This window comes from Pseudopipra pipra, chromosome 2 (assembly GCF_036250125.1).
Source record: "Pseudopipra pipra isolate bDixPip1 chromosome 2, bDixPip1.hap1, whole genome shotgun sequence".
NCBI lineage: Eukaryota > Metazoa > Chordata > Aves > Passeriformes > Pipridae > Pseudopipra > Pseudopipra pipra.
In genome coordinates, this window is record NC_087550.1 from 35,265,181 (window position 1) to 35,291,233 (window position 26,053).

At 40.6% G+C, this 26,053-nt stretch overlaps 1 protein-coding gene across 1 annotated transcript; it reads right to left on the reverse strand.

Annotated features, from left to right (window-relative positions):
- Nucleotides 1-1,701: 1,701 nt before the first annotated feature.
- LOC135407297 (uncharacterized) lies at nucleotides 1,702-26,053 on the reverse strand. Its single transcript, XM_064642220.1, has 3 exons — nucleotides 25,666-26,053; nucleotides 5,154-5,272; nucleotides 1,702-4,743 (listed from the first exon to the last, which is right to left on the reverse strand). Exons 1-3 carry the CDS (start codon nucleotides 26,051-26,053, stop codon nucleotides 4,525-4,527), a joined length of 726 nt encoding a protein of 241 aa, XP_064498290.1. The 3' UTR covers nucleotides 1,702-4,524.

Sequence of the window (26,053 nt, forward strand, 5' to 3'; positions counted from 1 at the left end):
TTGCCTGCTTTCTGGGGCAGATGGAGGCAAGAATTTGACTCTTTTTTTTGTTCCTTTGTAAAGGGTTAGTACACACTGTTTTCCTCTGCTTAAAATAGTTTTAATGTGAATTGGACAAAAGATCTCAGAGGTAAAACTTCATGTTGAATCAGAGATTTATTCTGTATTCTGGATGAATTCATGAAGTGTCATCATGTTTTTGTTTTCTCTTTTGGAGGCAGAGCCAGGATCCATCCAGAGCAGCTGCCATTGCTGTGTGTCAGAGGCAGCCTCATCAAAAACTCTTCCTGAGTGGAAGCAATAGGGTTTGCTTCCAAGGCTTCCTCCCTGGGCCTCCCAGAAACGGGGCTGGGCCTGGCTTAGCTTTTTTTCTGACAAGTGAACCAGTGAGGGAAAAATAAAAGCCGAGGTGTAAACAGAGTCTTTTCTTTTCCTCATATGATCCTGCAAAGCACTGAGTATTTTGACCCCGCTCTAATAAAACATTTGCTTAATGCTGTGCACAGAGCAATTCCTTAGAGTTCACTGAGTATTCACTTAAGATTATGCAGATTTGGGTCAGTACTTTGCTGAATTCAGCCAAGGATCTTGATCAGAAGCTGCCTGTCTGTCCTGGGGAGCCCACAGGCAGCTCTTCTCAGCTGCTGTATAACCATTTATATCTCAGGCTGGGCTTGATGCATTCATGGAACTCCCTCTGGTGGATACCTTCTCGGGATTTTTTTGTTGATGCAGCAACTTTGCTGGGGCCTTTTTTCTAAGGATAGATTGTTAGCGGGGAAGGAAGAGTCACGTTTTGCAAGATGGTTTTAAAAAATTAGGATTAAGGGGTTAGATTTCCCTGCAAACCACTGAGACTTTTCAGCTCTGAAATCCAAGTCTTTTTTGCTAACTTCCTCCAATTTTCTTCCAACTTTTGTGATGCTCAGCACTGCTGTCACATACTGTATAAAAGTATTAACAATTAATCAGGCCCATATTTTTCTGGCTGAACAGGCTGTCCTGGTGAGCTCCCAGTTATGGCTTCTTTTCTGAAGGTTAATGGCAAATACAGATGTAAATCCCAAGGAAAGGGAGCAGTGCCCATGTCTCCTGATGCCCAGGGCGGTACCCAAATCACTAAGCTGTTTCTTGTTCTCCTCTGGTTAACTCATGTTAAATTACTAGTTCAGAAGAAGAAAGGATGAAAACTGAAGCCAGAGCTGCAGTAGTGGTGGATTCAGCAGGAATTGCTGGTGTGGCTTCCTCCAAGCTGCAGATATGGAGGTCCTTGAAGGTGTTAGACCTGCTTTGAGGTAGTCATATAGAAGATCTCTGGTAGGAAGGAAATCCAAGTGTCTCAAGTCTGTGAGGATGGTGAGACATTGGAACTTGTAGCCCATAGAAGTTGTAGATGCTCTATCCCTGGAAGTGTTCAAAGCCAGATTGGTTGGGGCTCTGAGCTACCTGGTCTAGTGGAAGGTGTTCCTGCCCATGGCAGGGGGGCTGGAACTAGGTGATCTTTAAGATCTTTTCCGACTCAAACCATTCTTGGTTTCTATGAATCTATGAATTCCAGCCTATGCAGAGGGACTTCCTTGTTCCCAGACAGAAGAGCCCCAGCAGCAGGCTGATTATGTGTTGAAACAAACCTTCCTTTTTGTAAAACCAGGATACCAGAGGTACCTAGAATGGAAATAACCAAACCAAACAGGTCAATGATGAAGAGGAATCAGAGTTATGCATTTTCTGTCTTTATTAAGGGTTATCAATTAGAAACAGTTAAGGTGTGAGAAAAGGTTTTAGTGAAAATAAAATACAAAACACAAAACACAAAATATCATAGATATTCTCCTCAAAACTTTTCTGTTGTTTTCACTATTACAGTAGCTCACTTCATTGATCTACGGACTAAGGTGATGACATACTATTTAGACACCAGACCTAAAATTAAGCTGTATTCATTTAAGAGTGGCATTAGTCTATGTTTCAGCAATTTTAAAATAGAAAACAACAGCACACGAAGGAGAAAATGAAACATGTTTTTCCAGACAAACTTTGGAAAAAAATGCAAAGCTGATCATGAGGACAAAAACAACAAGAGATCCCAAATGACAAACATAGATGGAAAGAAGGCTTATACAAATAAACATTAATAATTTTACAATGAACAGGCAGGAGAAAAAATGTAGGTAAAATTCTGTATAGCAATATTATAAGTAGAATTCTTCCTTTCAGGTCTCTCATCTTTCTTTGGCTTCTTTTTGGTACAAGATGACTTCTTAGAGAACTGAGCTGCATAGTTGCAAGTAGCAGAGTTCTAAGGACCTTCTTCAGGTGTATTTAAGTGAGAATTCTTCTTTAATGTGGGAATAATTGCTATATATTTTACAAGAAAAGATGAAGAACACTGTATAAATGCCATTTGAAGCCTTTTTTATATGGTTATATAGTTTGTGTTTCGTTTCTATAATGTTCCCTACAACATTTAGTGAACAATTACAGGAACAATAATTTCTGGCAGATAGAATTGAAATAACCCAGAAGTGGCAACAGTAATAAGGGTTGTGCACTGGGGCATGAGTAATGGGAATGTCACAGGAAATATGGAGTGGATGGGAGGAGAAATATTAAAAAAACCAATATTTAGGTAGGTAAATAAGGAGAATGAATGGGCTACATTCATAGTCTTGGCTGTGATGGGGACTTAGGACCATGGAAGAGATTGAAGATACCTTTGGAAATGGATGGAGGAGTCAAGATCTGCAGAAGAAAGATGAGGAAATGGGAACACAAGTTAGAGAGCAGTTGGGGTTACCTCTGCACCCACCTCTGAATGAATGATAATACACTGTGGGAAGGATCTTTGATCACCTACATATTTTCTTGACTTCTCTTCCAATTCTTTTCTCTACACTTTATCCCTTTTGCTATCACTAATATTGGTACACTTTATAACATTATTATCGGATTCTGCAGCTGTCATTGGTTTAAGAGACAACAATCATCCTATAATTGCAAAGAAAAGATATCCGGGAAAAAGTTTGGGGTGCCAACTCTCCCAGAGCTAGCATGGAAGCCACTGGCCTGTAATATGCTAGGCCTGTTCAGTGAAATGCTAGGAACTACAATTTAAATGAACGTAATATATTAAAAGAAATGCTGTCACATATGGCTGTAATGAATGTGATCCTTTCTCTCCTGATTTAGGTCTGAAGATTTTCTAGATGGCTTAATTCTGAAACAAATTACCTAAGCGGCTATCGAATACGCTGCTGTTTTATTACATGGTTGATTTGCCAAGGGCAGTCTTTCATCTGATAGAAATCAGCTCTTCAGTTAGTTTACTTGTGACACAGATACACAGAGATACTGAAATACATATTTAAGAGGAGAAACATCGTATACAGCTTTGAATTGGCAAAATAAACATATCAGTTTTTAGCACAAGTACTGCTGATCCATTGCAGGGAAATTTGGCTAAGAATAATGGATTTTATTTGCTCAGTGACATCCAGGTCTTCATACAGAGCTGAACTGCTTTTTGTTGGCCCTCTCCCAGAATGGAAGTGGTCCTGGATCTTGTATTTCTTCTTTGTTGTTGGATTAGGAGCACTAGATGCCGAAGGGACACAGATGAGATCCAAAACCTGCCTAGCATGAACTTCTGGCAACACAGCTCTTCAAAATAATGTGAGTTGGCTCTTCCCACACAGACAAATTTGTAAAAATAAGAGTTTCTCTTTCAAATTTTCCTCACAGGCATTTCAAATATTCCATCTCCAAGCTTTTTTGCTGTAAAAACATAGATCAGAACTGTTTGGGTTTTGTTTTAAAGCACAAGAGAAGAGGTTGACGTAAAACCAACGTCTACAGGAGAGATATGTTTGTAAGAGTGCAAATACAGCTGGAGTTTGTTGCCTCAGCCAATGTGCCACTGGTAAACAAGACACATCTCAAAGACTTGGCGCAGGTGGGTCTCAAACAGGCTGTCTCTGGATGTTTGCCTTTGTTTATCTGTACTTTGTTTGCTTTGGGACCTGCAGACCAAACCCCAAAATCAGCCGTTCCAAAAAAGCCTTTTCAGCTCTTCCCAGTCTATCTTAAGCCAAAACGACCCAAGAAAAGCCATTCCATGACATTTCTTCTGAACTTCATTTTCTCAGCTGATCCCTCAAAAATACCTGCTGTTGGAAATCTTCAGAATAATTTTTTTTAAAGATGGGGGGGGGGGGGTGGTCCACACAGCTAACGTGGTTTTAACATGGTACACTCACTGTCTAGGACATGTAACTGGAAGAATATCACTTGCATAGCCAGAATTATAAGAGCTGAGTGGTGTTTTTTTAACAGTTGATATAATTTTTGTTCTGATAGATGCCAAATAGCAGGTTGGTTATATGGCAAAAACCAAATGTTTCAACAGCAAAGAAAAAGTGACACATGGACTTGAAAGATCCATCAGTAACAGAAATGTGAGCACTTGTTGGCATTAAGATCCGAAGATCAGTTCAAGATTAGAAGGTCAGAAGATTGCTAGGTCGCTTATTTTGACCTCTGATATGATGCAAGATGTAATGTATCATTTAGATTTCTGTGTATGGAGAGCAAAGGCTTGCCTTTGGAATTCCAAAAGTGTGTCCAGTTTGTCTTTACAATTTCAAAAGATGACAAATTCAGACAATTCCCAAGGTCCTGGGTTCTTTCTGTCTCACCAAGAGAGAACACTTGGTAATAATGGCAGAACTCCAAATCCATTATTAACTGTGAAAGCAGAGAAGTGTCAACAAAAATGCAGTAGATCAAATGTTAACAGACAAAATGAAAAATATTTCAAGGAGAGCCAAATGCTACTAGAAACTGATGCCTATAGTAGCATTTCATCAGAAAACTTCAGAAGACAATCAGTTAAAGATACAGAATGTACAGTAACGCAAAACCCTGATATTGAATAGGGGTCTGCTGCTAAATATTATTTGCTGAATAGCATGTCTCTATGGTCTGGCACTTCTTCTTACAGATATTTCTTAACAGAGCTCAGTAAATCACCTGATGAGCTGAGATTAGACTTGTTCTTCAAACCTGATGGGATCACGTCTTCTATCTGGCTCTACTTGGGTTGCTTTGCAGCATCCAGAGCAGATGTACTACAGGAAACACATGTAAGCACTCACCGATATGACAGTGGTGACAATGATAATGACTGTAGCACTAAGAGCTGGCGGCACCATGTCTTCCAAAATGGAGTAGTGTCCTCCTGCTGTGGAGAAGGGAGGCAACTCTGTGTTCTCACCTGGTGATGATAGTCACAAATCAGGAATTGCATCAAGAGTTGAACTAAATGCACAACACTGGTGGCACTTAAAAAGAAAAAAAAAAAAGCACACAAAATTATCTCAGTTAACTTTAGACATTTTCAGTGTACATGGCAACATCTGAACTAGTGTCTCTCAGGTTGCTTGCAAGACAAAGGAAGAAATATGCTTTTTTAGGGCACAGTTAGGCTAATTTTAACTGTCTTTAACATGAGACACAGTGCTCAGAATGTTTTTTTCTCCGTAGACAGTCTAAAGGAAGTTAGAGGGTGACTAGCTTGAAAACAGATGGCTGTATTTGGTCAAACGATTCTCACACATTATGTTTTTCATTCTTCGAAAAAAGGAAACATAAACCAGACATTTAACTTGGTTCTCTGGAAAAGTCTTTATGGATGACAGAGGAATTAAAAAAATATTTAAATTATTGCAGTGAATATGAGCATACACAGTCATAATATTTGAGCCATGAGGGCCTGAAAATTATTTTGGATTAATTAAATTCCTGAGAGATATGATGTTTGACACACTTTGACCTTGATTTAGTTTAATTGATTAGTTTGGACTCTATTCTTGACAGTGCTGCTTACCCTGGGGTTAGATACTTGTTACATGCGTGCAAACTTCTCTAGAACTATGGATACCCAAGATCTGTCACTTGGCAAATCCACTCCTGACAAAAGATGTTATTTAACTGACAGGTTTTTTATGATCAATTTACAAGGTTTTTTTCTGAAAAAAATACTTGTCCAGCAGCACTGACTATGTCACTCTTTTCCACTGAGTTGGAAAACCCATGTCAGGTACCCTCTGCTTCAGAGTTCTGCACTACTGTCCCCCACCATGGGCCACAGTCAGGAGTGTGCTGAGCATGTTAAACACATATGTGCTTAACATGAAATTCTGTGCTTGGGTTAAGAATATGACCAGATTGCTTTAAAATCTATGCCTGACCCTACTTTCTGTTTACCTTCCCAGATCCTGGCTTATCGACATTCTTGAGTAATTCACCCTTACTTTCTAGGCATATCTCACACTGGAGTTATTTTCTAAGTTGTTTGATCACCATCAAAGAAAGATCATGTTCGATGCAGTATGTTTACCCCTCTGCCTAACCAGTCCTTTTTGCATAGAAAGTCATATTGTCTCCACAGAGGTGGGATGATTTTGCTGGACCTGACATTGCAGAATCATACTCTCAAAGTAAGAGCAGAAACAAGACACACACTCCATTTTTCCTCGTTGTCTTTTACCCTGAGCTTGTTTCCTATCCTTCGGCGCAGATGACTATTTACATATATATATCTATAAATATATGTGTATTGTGTTCTGCGTAGGTATAATTCTCTGTTGACCCTGTCAGCAAAAAAAATACCAAGCTGTTATATTTTCCATGCTGAATTTCATCTAAGTTCAAAGGACAGCACACTGTGTTTTCCAAAGGAGATGCGCACTTCCCGGGGGAATCTATTAAAATGAGGAAACAGAAGCTTTAAATAGGATTTTCCTTTGGAAGCTGCACAGAAATCACCATTTTAATCCAGACCTTTTTTTTTTTAATAGGTGCCAGATTTTTCCATTCTTGTTCTTGTGAGTAGAACAGTGATTCTGATTAAAGTTTTTAGAACTCTGAAATATGCTGTGGGTTTTATTAGTGTTTCTCTTCTAAGACTTCTTTCTTCAGGTCTCAGGCTACTTTAAATGGGAGGTCTTGAACTGTAGCCACTACTCCTACTGTGCCAATATCCCACTGATTTCAAGATCATACTAATTAGAGATTCACCTCTGTTATGACGCCAGACAAAACACTCCCTAGCAAAGCCAGGCTGTGAGAATGCTGGCCTTGATTCTTGCTACATTTAATGTGCTTGTAACTAGCTAGATTTATGATAATTTTACTGTTACTTTGTCCTTTTCACCTATTTGGTTTTTCCTTGCCCTTTTGTCTTGCCTTGTGAACAGGCTGTGAGCTCTGCCATACAGGCACTCATTCAGCGGGTGCCCAGTGCCTCAGAGTGGGGAGAGTGGATGGTGAACAGGGCTACTTGTTGCTCCTCAATACAAACAAGCAGCAGCACAATCATGGAGATCAGCCCTCGTATTCAACTCACCGGGAAAGCAAGGTCGGTGCAAGACACAAAGCGCTGCCAAGGAACCTGGACGGTTACACAAGAGTAAGTGGCACCTCTGAGTGCCACTGAGAGGTCTTTGCTCCCCTTTGTACCATTCTCAGCGGACCCCAGTACAAGTTCATTTTTCTTCTAACTTATCTGTTTGCTTCTGCATCTCAGCAACTGTAGAAACGAATGCATGGCAACACCTCTGAAAGAGGGAATGCGACTGCCCTGTGATCATGTCCCTCTGAGCTGCTGCTGGCATATAAGCCCTCTTTTAAGGTGAATAAATGACATGCTAATAGCACACCAGCCCTCTCCACACAGAGGTGAGAAGTGGCAGGGCCAATCCCTGTGCAAAAGCAGAAGAGAGAGCTGTGCAAGCTTCTTTCTCTGCTAGACTGACTCTTCCCATTAAGTTATGCTGTCTCAAATTTTAATGGCAGAGAGATTGCCAGCCCAGATAAGCCAAAGTGCTGGCCCTGCCCTTCTTTGTCAGCAAACGGATGGGGAGCAAGACTGTGCAGGAGAGGGAACAAGGCTGACATCTCTGCATTCAGGCTTCACTTCACATCAAGCTCCAGCTATATGTCCCCACATTCAAAGACCTTCATACCTCTGCTCTGTCTGGCCAGCTCTTGTCCTTCTTCAAGCTGCTTCTGATAAAGCCAACTTTATCCTGTATTTGTTTATATTTCCCATGTTCCTATTTACACTTTATATCTCAGTCTTAAACTTACAATCTTTCTCTGAAATTCCTCTTGAAGACTTAATTCTCTCTTCTTTTGTAAGACATCACAGAATCATAGAATATGCTGGTTTGGAAGGGACCCACAAGGATCATCGAGTCCAACCCCCAGCCCTGCACAGGACCATCCTCAAGAGTCACACCATGTGCCTGACAGTATCATTCAAATGCTTCTTGAACTCTGTCAGGCTTGGTGCTGTGACCACTTCCCTGGAAAGCCTGTTCCAGTGCCCAACCTCACTCTGGGTGAAGAACCTTTTTCTAATATCCAACCTAAACCTCCCCTGACACAGCTTCAGGCCATTCCCTCAGGTCCTGTCATTGGTCACCGCAGAGAAGAGATCAGTGCCTGGCCCTCCTCTTCCCCTCACGAAGAAGTTGTACCAGCCAGCACATCCTGGATGCAGTGAAGGTCAGTTCTGTTTTGTTTACAGCATTTAAAATGAAGGAGTCCACGAATGTCCTGATTTACCCACCTTTTCACATAGCTGAATAAAACCAGCCAGCTGTCACACCTTTGAAAAAACAGACCATTTCACAGAACACGGAATTGTGTGTTCTTTGACTGTCTCCTTCTCCCCTACTCAAAATATGCTGTAAAAATTTTCAGGAGAAAACTGTCTTAGTGTATTTGATGTGTTACCATCACGCAAGAGCACATGTATGCAGAATTGCTTACGGGATTTTTGCTATTTTTTTTTCATTTATACAAGCAGTGCATTAAAACTAATCTTCCCCATGAGTACGTGGAGTGATTTGGAAAGAAGCTGAAATCAGCATTTGAAGGCATTTCTATAGCAAGTCACTGAGAGTACTGTCTACAATGGGCAGGATCAAAATGTCATTTTCAGGTCTGAATGCAGGAGAGTCTTGCTCAGATTGAGGTTAAGTGCTTGTCCTCTTAAAAGATGTCACTTCTGTCAGGACAAATTGTCTTGAATGACCCAAGTCCAGAAAAGTTCAGTACTTGGCACTTCACAAAGCAGAATAAACAATGATCATCCCATGCAAGCGTGCTGCTGGAACACAGCTACAGTGTGTGCAAACCATCTGGGCACCTCAGGATTTTTCTCTTCTCTAGTGGCTTAAAGTACCAGTCTGATCTGATATTTAGATCTTCCTGACCACAGACTTGTAGAAGTGAAAGCCTGCTTGTTGTGTCTATGAGAACTGGATCTCGTTGCCTGGACTTCACTGAAATAGCCATGGGGTAGCAAACACAGAGTTCATACCCCAGCCCTAGGGAAAAGATTCTGGGATGTTGTCTTGAAAATAAACTAGTGATGCTTAAATTCTGATTGAGAATTATACTAAACTCACTGACTCTGGTAACATGCTTTTTCTGGGATATAAAAAATACTGGTGGTCCCCATTAAATAACATTCAGTAATCATGAAGGACAGAGCACATGGTCCAGACCTCACCAGCCCAGTTCCTTTCCGTCCCTGTAGGTGCCAGAGAGTGTGAAGAAGAGGTGGAGTCCAGGAAAAGGCTGTGCAAATTCATCATTCATCTTGCAGCATAAAATATAGTATTGGCCCTAAGAAAACAGGTCTGGAAAACTCACTAGACTCATTTTGGAGGTGTATGTCTTTCAGTTGGGAATCATTTCACACATTGAATAAACCAAGGAGGAATGGCAATTCATATATAACAGATTGGCTGAATATACACACAAAGATACTGCTGTATTTGTATACATTTTTATATGTGTACTTAGCTGAGGATTGCAGATTTTCTAGCTTTTTTTTCTGTGTGAGGACAAATGTACCATATTTATTGAACATTTTTTTTGGAAACCTTTCTGAGCACAAAGACTGTACACAAAGTCCTTCACTGTAGAAGCAGAAACAAAGACAAACTATTAGCTGTTGTTCGAAGACAATTAAACCCATTTGTTCAAAAAATCAAGTACTCAGCCCACAAGAAGTTTGGCTTTCAGCTGCATGCTAAGGTCAGGTTCTTTGCTGCTCCCTTCTTCTTGGCTTTATTTTTCCTTTGGGATTGCAGCTTTCCAAGGCAAAGCCAAACACACCAATTGCGTTCATGCCAACCCTTTCCTTGTGCTGATACTGATATGGTGCTGGCACAGACTGAGTACCAAGGAATGTACAAGTGGCATACATTATCCAACTGCATGCTGTGCCAGGCTCAGGGGTCATTCTTTGAGGACAGGCAGATGTCTCTAAACCTGGACTGTCACCTTCTTGAGTCTTACCATTAAACAAAGATCCAGTTTATCTTCCAGATCAGAGATGGGTATTGCAGCTCTCTGCTCTTCCTTAGAATGGAAGAGGGAAAAGAAACAAAACTCTGGGTGTTGGTAAATATCTGCAAGGTCTCGAAGGACTGAATTAGCAGACTTGCATGCCCAGAGGACAGGGTTATGTGTCAAGTGAAATCTGACAACCACATTTACTACAAATTATGTAATTTTTCATTATTAAGAAATGAGCTTCAGGAGATCTTTTAAGAATACACAAAGTCTTTTCAAAATTCCTTTAGTGCTCAGTGGAAACACACAGGCTACAGTATGTTCTTTACTCAGATGTGATAATGCAAAGACCAGGAATTACCTCCTCCCTTGAATGCAGGAAAGATATATGGCCCTGGAGAGCACGTACTGGGATCATGTGGCCCCCTGTAAACAATTCTGTGTGCCTCCTAGCCCTGTTCCCACACAGAGTGCCTACGAGTCTCCCATTTCCTCAGACAAGGTGGATTTTATCCTTTGGCATTTCTGGCTGGTAATCAGGCACTGTAATTCCTTCTGTCATGAAGCTGAGTGCCAAGAACATCTCACTAGATTGGGCAATTAGCGGTAAAGTCTCCAGCTGTTCTCAAAGGTCTCTGCCTGCAATTTGCTTTCTCCAGCCCTGAAATTCACCCTGCAAATCGTCAGCGCCAAACACAGCCATCTGTTCATCGAATCCTACACAGCAGCATGGAACCATTTCTTGGCCTGGGGAGATGATCGTCCCCAGTCATTGATAATTTCACAATGCCTGTGGTCTGTGAGAATGTACTAGAGGAAAAAAATACAGTAACCTCAAGGTAGCAGTGCCCAGAACTTCTCCATCCCTCACTGCTATAAGAATAAAGCTCTCTATGGGTGTGAGGCATTCAGTACGTGTAAAGGCAGAAAAATAAAGGGCTTTGTCTCAGATGGGATTCAGCTGGATCTGGGAGAATGAACTCAGCAAGCTGGAAATCAAGACGTCATTAAGTGACAGTGGAAACAAAGAAGGGAGAGAAAATTCTGGACATACTTGAAGAAGTACCAAGTACTGTTTGTGAAACCAAAATGTAACCTTAGGGCCCATGTACCATTGGGCTGAAGGTACTAATACTAAAGAAATGCAAAGGTATTTAGCTGCACTGAGCCACAATTAGTGATTGATGTCTAAGCATGTTACTGCAGAAGTAGGACCGGTGTTCATCACTCTAGTTAGCACTGAAATGCAAATGTAGAGCACTCACACAGAACTCCTCACAAATCTTTTGCATTTTACTTAGGAGGGTAAAGTCTATATTTTTCATGAAAGACATTAAACATCTTATCCCAACTGATTATTTCTGTTGGTGCTAGTGTTGTGCTAGAAGATCTATGAAGAACTTTTACATTGAAACCTGGTACCACAATGGTTCGCAGAAGGTATTATATAAGACTGACTCTCCACAGCTGTTATAGAAGTAACGGGAAGAACAGAAGCCCCTCCACGTACCTGGATGAAGTGGAATTTACCCATAACACTGAGTAAGTCGCCACAGCTTTATACCCATGAGAAGAACTATTGTGTTTTAATGGCTGGTAGGCAAACAGCAGAGATGCCAGAACAAATACTGGATAGCAATAGATTTTCCATCTCTTTCTCTGCAGCCATCTGTGACACAAGAGCTCTCAATCCCATGGACCTAGTTCAGTGCCTGTTTGAAATCCTATAATTCAGCATTATCAGTGCTGATGAATAGAATATGTATTTTTACAGTGTAGTGAAGTAGTTTCAGTCACTTATCCATGGGGCATTTTTCAGGGAAGTTAGCCACACTTATAGCAAAAAGGCACACTGTATTCTCCTCCAGGCTACCTACTACAGGCTGATCTGGCTCACTCCTTCACCCCCTGTGTCAAATGCTACAATCTGTAGTAGATATTCAGATGCACAAGGCTGATGTCTTGCACTCTGTGGTAGGGCTCACCAAATGCAGATGGCAACCAGAAAGCATTTGATTGCTACTAGATTTGACATTATTTTCCTTCCAACACAAAGATATCCATTTTTGACTCCTATCTCTGGGAATGAAGAATCACCTAAAGAAGAAATTTTGCAGGTCATGGACCTCCCATAGCTGTTTTAGAACCCTTTTCTTTCTTTCCAGTGTTATTTTTTTCCTGACGCTATAGACAAGTTGCTATTAATTTTACAAAACCACAGCCCATATACTGAAAAATGAGCAGATGTCAAAACATAAATTTCTACAGAAGTATTCAAACCTCAGGACTGCTTTCAGCTGTTCAGTCTTGTGTCAAAATGCCAAACCTTTCCAGTTATTCATTCCGTATAATAATCATTCTGCTTAGCCTAGCACATAAAATAGTTCACTAATAAACTTTCTTGTCCTTTTTCTACCATTCTGAGCTTATAAACATATGGTCCAAAACATTTAATACAAGCAAGGAAGAAACTCTCTTTGTGTTTCATTTTGTGTGGGCAAGCCGTGTCCCCCAAATGCGACCCTCTGTCACACACTACCTCTACTCCAGAACCATTGGAAATGGGTTCTCCAGCACCTGGGTGGGACTGACTCATCTCCTTCATTTTAGCAACTAAAAAGGGTGTTACACAGTTACTGAGCAGCCTAGATTAGCACACAATTTTTAGATTAGTAAGGTCAGGTGAGACAAATACCAGCTTTAAGACAACATTTAAAAAGATAAACAAAAGGATTACTAAGCAATGGCATTAAAAAGTGCAGAGGCTCTTAGGAAATTTAAGCCCGAAGTGAGTTACTCACTCCACATTTGTATGTGATTCATGTTTCTAGCTGTGCAGGCTTGCAAGCTCCCTCTGCCCTACACCTCAGGTTCAGAGCCGCAGAACTCTCAAAATGTATTCCTTATACCAGAAAGCCAGGACCACACATGAGAACCCACACTCTGTGTGGCTTTACAAAAATTATCTAGCTCTTTCTGTAGTGTAAAAGGGAAGCATTATTTTTCCTTACATGTTTTTCTATCACATAAGCTCAAGAGAAAGACATCAGATCATATCTTAGTGAAAATAAAACAAGGTGCAAGCAGTGGAGAATCAGGGCCAACACAATGACAGACTTTTATGGCATGTGAATATGTTTCAGCACCAAGAATATAAATGAACTCCAGTAGAAACATATATCAGTGAAATGAAGGTCGTGTCTCTTCGACTTGTTTTTGGATGCAATTATGATGAAAAGGGGTGAGGTTGCACGGCCACTGTCATGGGGTTCACTGTGTCATAATATCAAAACAGAAAGTCATTATAGGGTCCAAGAATAAACAAACCAATGAGTTCATGTGGAGCTCAGCCTTCCTAAGAGGTGAGGCAGGTGTCCTCTATCTCCAGTAGTGGACCAAATTAATTTAGCTGGAGAAAATCGCAAACAGGCTTTGTCTGACCCTCTTTAGACTTCATCTGTCTCCCTTCAGATTTCTGCAACATAAGATACAGAACTGAATGGATCAGTGAGTTTATCGTGGTGGTAAAGAGTATGTGCTTTGTCAGGTGGGAGTCACTTCATCCTAAGATGGGTGTTTGTGACACAACAGACGCAAGCACAATAAGTTGAGTCTGGATGACCAGCACAGAAACAAACATTTGCAGTAGGGCTGTCTGAAATTGAGATAAATCCCATCATTACTAATACAGAGGTACAAGAGCTAAAAATTGATTTTAGAACAGTAGCAAGTATTATCATCAAATTGTTTGGGTTGAAAGGGACCTTTAAAGGTCATCTAGTCCAATATCCCTGCAATAAGCAGGGACATCAACCAGATCAGATTGCTCAGAGCACCATAAATTCCTAAGACATGAACATACTCTTTATTCAGAGTTATAGCAGAATTTCAAAGATACAATGAAGGAAAGGAAAAGAGCTATTTTATTTAGGGCTGCTCATGAAAGGGACAAAAAGGAAAGACACTTGGGTATGCTCTGACTGACAGTATCAATTGCATTTACCTCTCCTGTCAAGTAGGTGGCTATTAGAATTGCACATTGAACTGTGGATCTAAAAATAATACACTCAGCCGTCTTTGCAGTAAATACATTTCAAATTCACATTTTATTTTTCATGTATGGCCAGACACCAAAATACATACTTTTGGCACCACTGAGTAGTACCAGACATGATTCTTCAGTAAGTTTATTTAGATTATAAGTAACCTTTGGATAAATACCTTTTGTTCACCACCTTATTACAGGAATAGAAGGGAATCAGCTTACAGTGAGCAAAGTTATTGAAAGATGCAACAAATGTCCCTGCTACTTAAAGAAGAGAGAGACCAAAGCTCTTTGAGACCCTTTTTTTGAACACTAAGATTTTATTTTTGTTTTGTTTGTAATAATTAAGGCACACTGGAAAAAGCCAAAAGAAAAAAAATCAGATGTATTTCTTGGTCACCATTACAATTTGTTCCTATTTCAGTGAGTCCACCCTTTTTCAGACTCCCTGGGAGTCTACCTTAAAGTGTTTGGGGAACTCTTTAATATTGAGCTGTGTTTCCTAATCCCACAAAACTGTAGAAAGTGTAATATACTGTCTAATGTTGTCAGACAAGTACCACTGAAAATGACTGACTTCTCTCATAAAACTTATTTTATGAGATATTCACCACGTGGATGGATTTTATTGCCTGAGATATAAACCTCCAAAAGGAGTTTGACTTTTTATACTTCCTTGAATTTAAGTCATTCAAATTATTAAAGAACACAAATAAGAAAACATATTTTAAGATGATAGCTTTTGTCTTGGAGATATCCCTCATGATTACAGGGTTTTTTTAAGGTTCCTGTGCCTTATTTTTGCTGGTTAAAAAGCTGAAATGGAAAGTATTTGACCAAAAAAAATGAATGTAATGGAACTGCTAATGGTCAAAATAGATACAATAATTGCCCTTGATTTATCATCTCCATTATTATCCCTTCTTGTAAAACAAGTAGCAATTCTCATTCCTCCAAGTCACTGGCAAATAATTCATCCTGGATCACGAGGTAATGCAACAGTTGGAGGATTTAGAGTAGTCAGACCACTTACCAGTGGTCAAATTGCCAAGACCAACCTTGATGCCAAGTGCACCAACACACAGCTCTGCTTGTACTTTCTTGGACAGCTATCGCAGAAGCCCGAGGAGCTAACAGCTACCAGTTTTCCAGAGTCCAGGAAAGAGGCTCTTTCCCCTTTTATTGCACAGTCAACAAAATGAGTGGCTTACTTCAGAAACCAGCCTTTGGCTCTTAATACAGGTTCTAGTCCTGAGATTTATTTTACCAAAATCTGGAGGTCACATCTCCTGGGTGCTTTTTGGGTTGGTAATTTAGGTCTGTCCTTCTGCAGATTCTGTTGGCCATTCTCAAGCCTCATGTCATTTTCTCAGCTTTAGCTGTAAGTTTGTGCTCATCCTGCCTCTGAAAAAGGGCTCGGACATGAAAAGTGAGAAGAGAAATGGATGCAGAAACCAGGAGGCAAATATAAGGATAAAAAAGTTCTTATGATTCTTTTAGGCATTTGCCTGAACACTGCAAGTGGGAAGCAGGTGATGTGGTGGCCTTATCCTGCATGGATTCTGTTCCAGTTCCTCCTCTAGCATATACACTGTACTACACCACAGTCTCACTAAGTAAGCAGCACAACCTGTGTCATGATAACTGTGCTCTCTGAGGAAATTCTTGAAACCTAGTGAAGGAAAAGATACCGCAGTGGCTTTCACCTCCTGCCATTACAGAGGTGGGAGGAAATGCTGTGCTCTAGCTGTGGGAGTTTACTGGCTTTGAGAGAGGTCCAGAGGTACCTGAATTAGCCCTCCTGTACGGTTCCAAGAGTGCCAGATATGTGCAAAATAAACTTGTCAAATCCTTCACAAGCTAAACTTAACTCTCTCGCTTTTCTACCAGTCCTGTCTGTAGAGTGTCTCAGAGCACTTATTTCCTGCATATTATCTCCTCTGCCCTCTTTACTGAAATGGACAGTCTACTATTATATCTGTGTGTCCCTCAATATCAAAATAGAGGGTTTGAAGCACTGATAGCTGTTTTCTGTTATTTTTCACTTTCCTTTTAAATGTAAAATTCTGCAGAGCCTATTCACTCAATTTGAATGAAGATTCTGCTCCTATTTCACATTTAATACAGATGTGAAGGAAAGAAACAACAAGCAAAAGGAAAGGTAATGACCTCATGTTAGAAGACTCAGATAGATGGAGTCTAGGAAGGGGTATAGGTTGATTTACCCCTTTTAACCCAAATATAGACCAACAATATGTTTGTTTAGAATTGTATGGATTTATATTGCAGCTTTGTTGCAGCACTGATTTAGTGAGCAGTCCAGGTTAATTCACTGTTCGAGTGGGTTGTAACTGAGCAACACGAAGGTATTAATGAACCGCCAGAAATATAAACAAGTAATTAATTAAACCTAAATGACACAGTAGTGGTTATGTTAAAAATATTTTTGAAATTTAGCCAAGTATAATGTAATCTAATGACAGTGCTAGGGGATATAGAAAGTATCTATGTGTGTATTACATACACAGCATATGTAACTTTAAATTTCAGAGGGACCACAGGCCATGAGGTAAGACTATGAGTAATAGGATGAAGTTATTTAGGGGAAATTTTACAATGAATTACAGGAAAAATTAATTAACTCTGCTGAGGTGGTTTAGACTCATGGGTTCCCAAAGGAAGCAGGAAAATCCCAATTTATTTATCTCCTAAAACCAATGCGTTATATATTCTAGACAGTAGATGTTTGAGACCAGCCCCTTACTGGCCTCTATGGATTACAGTAGATATCTAATAGCATGTTTCATTTAACTCAGCTCTCCATGAGCCTGTTTAGCTAAAGGCTCAGACTTTCTAGTGTTCTGCATGCCTAAAGAAACAGGGAATTGCCTAGTGAGACTTTTAAAAGCACTTTAGAAAAAAAAAAAAAGTGTCCTTTCTGCCTTATTTTTGGAATGTAATCTCTAGTGCAACAGTGAAGAGTGCATGAGTATCATTAAACCAAAATTCCAATGAATAAAATTATCTTGGGGCAAACATTGCTAAGGAAATGATGAACAAGACACTGTGGTGATGTATCTCCCACCCCTTCTCAGATCTGCTCTATGGTCTTGGGGATTCCTGTTTGATCCTGGCCTTTGTCTAATGAGTTGGGTGGTGAAGCATCTCTTGACTGTATGGGGTACTTCTGATGCCTGGCTAAGGTGAAGGACAAGAGCAGGAATAATCAGTCATCCTCTGACAGCCTTGGAACATTCCCTACCTGAATCATAGCCTCCAGTACCACTGTTACAGGTGTTCCCAAAACTCCAGTAATTACCGACCTGGATTGTGGCTGGGATGGAAATTTACTGATGAGTAAAGCCAGTCACCTTGCAATCCTGAGGACCTTTGCACTAGACTGCCAGCATCTCCCTCTAAGTGGGATGTCTCTCAGAGCCTGCAGGCTCTCAAGTTTGCAATACTCTGAGGACCCATCCCATGCCTTGAGGCTCAACCCTTGCCCTTTGAGAGATGTCAAGGCATTTGAAGCGAATATCTCACTGAATTTGTAGTGATTATTCAAGGATTAATTGCTGCTAAACCCTTCTGCACCCTTACCCTTTGCACCCTCATCTTTTTTTCATCCCTGATCACTGTGTAAATGATTCTAAATTGATTCTGATCTGATGTTGCTCTGTATGTTTCGTTGGTGAAATAAGAAATAGAGTCACCCTTGCCATCGAACTCTCTTAAGTCACACTTTCACAGATTTATATTAAAACTTGCTTTTGCTAATACCTTTGATGGTGATTTTTTAAGTGGCCTAAACCACTCATAACAAATTAGTGTAGTCAGCAGGATCCTAAATCAGAATTTGTGACAGATATTACACTTCAAATGTAACTTTGGAATTCGTGGTATGATATTTTATTGCTATCATATACAATAGTAAACAAAAAAATTCAACAGAAATTGAAAAAGACTGCTTTCCAGCTTTTCATCTCAGATATATGAGATTAACAAGTAGACAGTTATCGCTTTGGAAATATTTCTAGGGATCATCTTAGTGGTGAATGATGGAACAGACAACATTTTCCACTGAATAGAGTGAGAAAAACTACTCTATGTCAGAAATCTGAAAGTTATTTTTGCAATATCAATCAAAAAAAATTACGAACAAAGTCTAAAATTACAAACAAAAAAACCACCTCCAGCAACTACCAGCAGATTAGAGATGGCTTTATTTCTTCCTTAGGCTGTCTGCAGAAACCATCACTAAATTACACCATTACCATGATGGCACTGAGGGAAATAAAGTAACTTTTGATACTGCCTTTCCTTTCCCATTCCAATATCAGGAGAAGCAGAAAGTGCAGAAACAGCTCCCAGTCTCTTTGCAGACCTCACAGTGACAGCCCCTCTGAGTGAAATGCTTTCTTCTTCTTCTTCCTGTAGCAACTCATTTCTGACTCCTGCTTTCTCAGCAGCTGACTTCCAACACCAAGGAGATATAAAAATATTCCTTCTTATTCCTATTTCTCGTACCATCTATTGCTGCTGCTGCCCCATTACCTTTGGCATGGCCAGGAGCTCAGATTGCAGGGTACACCTGCAACAGCCTTTTTAAATTCTGATGGCATTTGTGTTTATAAATTCCCAATTGATTTCAAAATCATAGCCTTGAAAGTATGTTTGTGGAGATCAATGTCTTCACTAACCAAGTTATTCTCCCTCTGGTGGTTTAAGTCACTATGCAAAGAGCGTGGGCACTTTCTGGGCTCAGCTCAGTTGTGGTAAACCAACAGAAACCTTATCATTTTCTATTTGTTTTAGATTCCTAGGTACTCAACCACTTTTGAGAATATACTATGGAAAATGAAGTCATTCAAAGGCTTAGAAAATTTATCTCTATATAGTTTGTGGACAGCTTTGAAAGTCTCAAGACCTTCAAAAACTACTCTTAAAACTTTTACAAGTCACAGGAATTCACAAGATCACTGAGGTATGATGGCAAATTTCAAATGGATTAGATTTGATTTAGATAATTGTTTGTAAATTATTTCCATGTATTTAATTTTCAGGTTTTTTCATGATCAGAGAAAGTTATTATCATGCTTATCTTATCAAACATCCTCCAAGCTGATAAGCTTGGTTTATTTTGCTCTGGAGCCATTAAGGCTGTTAATAATTTTAATTCCAGATGACTGAGAATAAAAATTACAAATCAAGATTCTCAGGAATAAGTCCTCCCATTAGATTTTGTGTAAAGTTATACATTATTTCGATTTAGGATATGAGGGTTATAGTATTTCATTCTTCTAACAATTAAAATTTTAATAACTCCTGAAGGAGTGCTGAACATTGCTTATGTTCTGATCTCAATTCTAATTAGGAAAACAAATTAAATATAGGGATAGATATGATATCCTTAGCTGGTATAAATCAATATAATTGTACTGAGTACAGTGGAATTACATCAGTTTACATAAATGAGGATTTGACCCAAGTTTGCAGGATGGTTAACCTTCCTCACATGCTCTGAAATTGCTGCACACTACATTTTTTATGTGTAAGTCCTCCCTTCAGCTCCTGCCAAAAAGGTTAACAAATAGGTTCATCGTGCTATGACTGTAATGTTCCTTTTTCCTAACATTGGTAAAACATCTGGTGTGATATGTCACTCTTAACATCTGTCACCCATATTTACTAATACTTTCTCCACTATGTCTTTTTCTAACTATTTCCTTTCACATGCTTCTTCTAAACTATTGTTTCCAGGTCCAGTTCCAAATAGAAAAGTGAAATTTACCAAAGAGGATAAAAGCCATGGCAAGTCTAGCATAACCCTAGAAGCACTCCTGCCAATGAGGAGTGAAAAAATGAAGCCAAGGGTCCCTTTGCTCCAACAGGGAATTAGGAGAAGCGAGATGTCTGAACAGCATTATTATTACAGTGAGCACTTTAGAAACATCTAACACTTTGTTGCTTGTGTTAAGATTGTTGTGAGTGTGGCTGTCCACTGTCTGGAGTTTATATGGGCCTGTGTGTTCATCTCACTGTCCCGGTTTCAGCTGGGATAGAATTAATTTTCTTCCTAGTACCTGGCATAGAGTTGTGTTTGGGATTTAGGATGAGAATCTAAATCTAATGACTCTGATGGAACAAAGATTCCCAGTAATTACTTCTTGGAGGTTAAAAAATATGAATAAACAGTAAGGCAGGCTGAGGGTGATCAGAGGCTTTGCAGTTATCTCAAGTTAATCTGTGAAAAGTCATTTGTTATAAATTTCCTTGCTCAGATTAGTCTCTAATGCTGTCTCATATCTGTCTAGTTAAGTTTCTTCCCAGCCAAGAAAGTCATCTGCTAGAATGTGATTTCTTTTTTTACCCAGCCTTTTTTTTTTTTGCTTAGCCCAGTATTTAGTTTATTTGATAACTTCCTTATCCAAAATGAGATTTTTTTTTCCATTTCCTGAATGCAAACTGAAGAAGATTAAACATCTATGGCTGACTCTGAATGCTTTTTGTTCTTAAAATGTATAAGGAACAAAAAAGTTAACTGTACAAAAATTTATACAAAAACTATACAAATTTCTTACAAAAATTCATCTATCTTTTCATAGTTTTAAAAAAGTATGATAGTTTTTAAAAATACTGAATTTATTTCTGAATCCACAGTGGTCATAAAAATAAACATCAAACATTGTGATGAATTCAAGATATATTGCTACAGTTCTTTTTCATACTAAATAGCAGCTTAGAAGACATCTTTAAAAAGCAAGGACAAGCCACGGACTGAAGTACCAGCTAAGCAGTGTGACTGACTGAGTGGCTAGTGCTTGAGCCTGAATTCTGGTCCTCCTTTGTTCAGGATTGTTAGTGCACCCTCATACTCCACGAACTTCTAATATGACTTTGGACACATCACTGAGGAAAATGAGATACCAAGTTTCTCACATGACAGTTCTCCTTTCATTGCAAGGAGTGTTGTGGCTTACAAGTCACACATAAAAAGTTGTGAGAGCTGAGATGGCCTATATGTAGGAATAGAGGATGGTTACACTCTTGGCTTGCTTATCTAAGTAAGAGAGCTCAGTTTATGCTTGAGTCAGACCAGCTAAGGATTGACTCAAGGTATTATATAAAATACTTTGGCTACTCAAAAATATGGTTCAAATACGGTTTAAAAGCAATGAGAGAATCTTGTCTGTGTGATGTCCTTCAGCAGATGACTGGATGTGAGAAACTCTTCCATTTTTAAGATGTTAGCACCCAGCCTTGACATGTGAGAAAATAGCATCCTGGCTTGTATCAGAAATAGGACCAGGGCAGTGATCATACCCCTGTATTCAGCAATGCTGAAGCCACACATTAAATCCTGTGTTCAGTTTTGGGCCCTTCACTCCAAGAAAGACATTGAAGTGCTGGAGCATGTCCAGAGAAGAGCAACAGAGCTGGGGAAAGGATATGGAGCACAAATGTTATGAGGAGGGACTGAGGGAGCTGGTATTGTTTAGCCTGGAGAAAGGGAGAGTGACAGGAAATCTCATCACTCTCCACAACTACATGAAAGGAGGTTTTAGCCAGGTGGCAATTGGTCTCTTCTCCCAAGTAACAAGTGATAGGACAAGAGGAAATGGCCTCAAGTTGCACCAGGTTTGGATATTAGGAAAGATTTCTTCATGGAGAGGGTGGTTGAGCACTGAAACAGACTGCCCAGTGTAGTGGGGTCACTATCCACGGAGGTATTCAAAAGATTTGTAAATGTGACATTTAGAGACAGTTTAGCAATGGACTTGGATTAACGGTTGAACTGAATGATCTTAGAAGTTTTTTCCAACCTAAATGATTCCATGATTCTAAAACTCATTGTTTTTACAGCTCACAGAGTACTATCTTCATCCAGAATAAACTAACTAGTTCATTACATATAGATTACATGATACATAAATACCTAAAGTTATTTCTGTGAGTCATGGTGCAAATAAATGAGTAAAAAGCTTTTGCATTAAAAAAACCCTCTGATTATGAAATAGAGTACAACAAACCTCTGTGTGTCATGGATGGCAGCACAGTCAAGCTGGCCCTGGCTCCAGGATCAGCACAACTCTGTCACTGTGATGCTGTAACTGAGCTAAGTAGCTTCGCCGTGGGCAGCTTAAGTCTTTCAATGGATGGACTAGTGCCATTTCTGCTCAGTGCTTCCCTGAGTCATGTAGAAATACCACTGAATTATGTTCTGTACTTTCAACTGTACTCATATGTCTGGAAAGAGTCATCCAGTTAATATAATAGGGCAAAATCCTGGTCCCAGTGAAATCACTGAACGTGTCATCATGGATTTAGAAGAGTATAAAAAGTCAGAGTAGTCCTTTCCACTCAGATCTGCTACACTAGAATGAACTGCAGAATCCTGAGCTAACTTCTTGTCCAAAAAAAAATGGATTATGACAGGAAATTTATTTTAAAATAAATACGTATCAGGATTATTTTTTTTTAAGTAGTAAGAGCCTTTAATATGCTGGTAGATCAGAGTACAATAACTGGCACTTCAGTTCTCTGCATGAGTGGGTCCTGGACAATCTCCAGCACAAATTAGTTCAAAAAAGATTTATTCCAATGTAGCAAATTGTTTCTGTGAGTAGCACCGAATAGCCGTGCTTTCTCTGATAGGTACTCTAAATTTCAGCTACTGAGAGCACCTGAGCTATAGTTGCAAGGCCCTGTGGAAGGCTCACAGAGCACCAATAATTCTTCTGTACCATTCCCTCATATAGTTTAATAATCCAAGCAGTGTATACAGAATCAAAAATGTGTCCCTCTGACACAGGGTCCAAAGGACTTTTCTCCTTTAACAGCTCTCCATAAGCACTTTACAGTTAGATGTCATTTGATTTCTTCCTGCTCGAACCACAATGATTTGACTGCCCTTTGACTATAGAAAACACAAAGTACTTACTTAAAATAGGCATCAGAGAGAATTGTAAGGGGCTAAACGGGTCTCCTCTTCCACTAGGTTTATTAAGCGGTTTGCACTGAGCTGTTGTCGGTCTGGTGCGCTTATGGTAGGATATAACATATCTTGACAGGCTGATAACTCTGCAAAACATACTATTTATGTCTGTACTTTGCTTAAAACCTCTGTTAATGGTACATTTATTTCTTCTAAATTCTAGGCAGAGGAACATAAATTTAGAATATGATCAACTGAGAAAATACGTGCAAACATACTCAAGACTGATTTGTTACTTTAAATCGTGAGAGATTTCCATGGCAATGTGTCTCATGGGAATGGGGTTTTTTGTGTGTTTTTTTCCCTGTTTTTTTCTTTTTCTTTTTTTTTTCTACTGTGTTTCTGCTATATTCTAGCATGTCACTGATGCTGGTCTTGTCTCATCCTGTAACCAAAGATATTTCATTCAGTAAAAACACTTCTGATGTGAAGCCATGGCTTAATGAGTAGCAGAAGGGACCAAATGGTTTTTGTTTTGTTTTGTTTTTTTTCCAGTTCTCTTTTCTCTATCAGTATTATCCCTTTTGGTAGGGTGCTGATAATTTCTTGTAGCAGCTGTATTGTATATTATTTTTATGTTCCTTTCCAGCTAGAATGGTAGCTGTAAGGACTTGGAATTGGGAGTTCACAACTCAGTGTTCTAGATAGAAGTTTCACTTTCAGGCCATTGACATTTTAGCCCTGGAAATAAGTATATAGCTCTTTTTTCCTATATGCTTCCTGAAATGCAAGTAGGAATGCATCCACTCCCCCAGCTGCATTTCACAATAATCCTGCCATTTTTTCCTACCTCTTTCTAGGCAGCATATAAGGAACATAAAGACATTTCAGCTGTCCTTTCCTCACCTAAGATCTCATCAAATTTCCTCCAGAAGAGGGAACCCAAACTGACAGTATGAGAGAGATCCAACTCTAGACAAAGACAGAAACAGATTTTGGAGATCTTCACAGTACTAAGTATGTGCTTGCAGTTGTGGGGCACTAGAAGGAGAATCTGTGAAGACCTATGGCATTGCTCCCCTCCCCTCGTAGCAGAACATATGGGGCTGGGGGAGAAATACATGGTTATAGAATGCTCCTACATCTTGCAAGTGACTTACAGGAACAGAAGAGGAGATGACAATGAAGAAATTCACCCTGAACCTGTTGACGTCACTTTACCTGCCTTTTCTTGCCCTACTTTGAATTTTCTTCTCGATCTAAAATGGCTCAAACAGCTACAGTAGAAGATTGACAAGTAATGATTGCCAACACCCAGGACCACCTCAGAGGTGTCCTGCATCTCCATGGCTGTCTGTCATCTTGCTAATCCCTCTGCCCAGGTAGGATATGTGGAAAACTCCACCATAAGAGGAGCTGTCCTCCAGACAAGACAGCTTCTGTGTGAAGGTGGGGACAGGAGGGTGCACTGTCACAGAACTGCCCTTGTATCAAGCATAGCATTCCAGGAGTGCTGAGGAGAGGAGACACCAGAATTCCCAGCCCTCCTGCAGAGTACATATCTTTAGATAAATCTGCAACTACAGGCTGTAATTGAATAGCTGAGGAAAAGGTTGGCAATGTCAGTCAGAGTCCCACAGCCTCATATCTACTGTAGTGCAGTCCAAGTGGTGGATTTACCCCTCATGGACATCCATGGCTTCTGGTTTAGGAGGTCAGGGCTGGTTTGGGAGCTAAGGCAGGTTCACCCTGTGCTGCTTATTTCACCATCACCTTTTCTCCGGCAGTTCCCCACTCTGCGGGGAATGAGTGGGCAGGGAAGGCATCAAGGACCAGCTGGGAGTGCCTGCATTACACTCGCGCATTAGTGCAGCCTGTAAACACCTGGTTAATGTGTGTCAGAGCCCAACGAGTGAAAAGGGAAAACCGATCTGAGACGTTGAGCCCTTGCCAAAGAACACGCGAGCATTTCCAAACAAAACATCCAAATCACAACAGATTTGCTCCCACCCAAGTTCTTCTTTCAGGCTGCTCCAGCAGAAAAGGCTTCGATTTGTACAAAACAGAAAATGAAGAAATAAAATCCCCAAGCCCTCCATTGATTATTCTGTCCATTTTTTTTTTTTAATTTAGTCTCCTGTAATCGCTCCTCCACGGCTCCTCCCTGCCGGCAGCGACGGCTCCGGGACAGGACGGGACGGGACTGGAACCCTATGCCCTGGGGTGCGGGAGCGGCCCCGCCACCGCCTCCTTCCCTCCCCCCCCACCCATCCCGTTCCCGGTGGGACGCGGTCCGTGCGGTCCCAGCACTCACCCGCCGGCCCCGGGCTGGGCAGCGCCAGCAGCAGCAGCGGCGGGGCCCCGGCCGGTCCCCCCCGACATGACCCGCTCCGGAGAGGGCGCTCGGGGCCCTCGGGGGTAGCGGGGATGCAGCAGCGGCGCTGTGAGCTGCGGGGAGCGCGGGGAGGCGGGAACTGCGGCGGCGGGGGAATGTGTGTGTGTCCCCACGTCCTCACAGACAGCCCACAGGCTCTGGCGTGGGTGTAGTTCCCTCCTTCCCGCCGTGCCCCACAGCCGTGGTGGGTGTTATCACTTCTGCTACTACATGGGGATGCAGGGGGTGCCCGTATTCCTGCCCACCAGGCAGAGGAAGATGGGTGAGTTGTCATCTCCAGCCCCCAGGGGGGCTCCCAGGGAGCCAT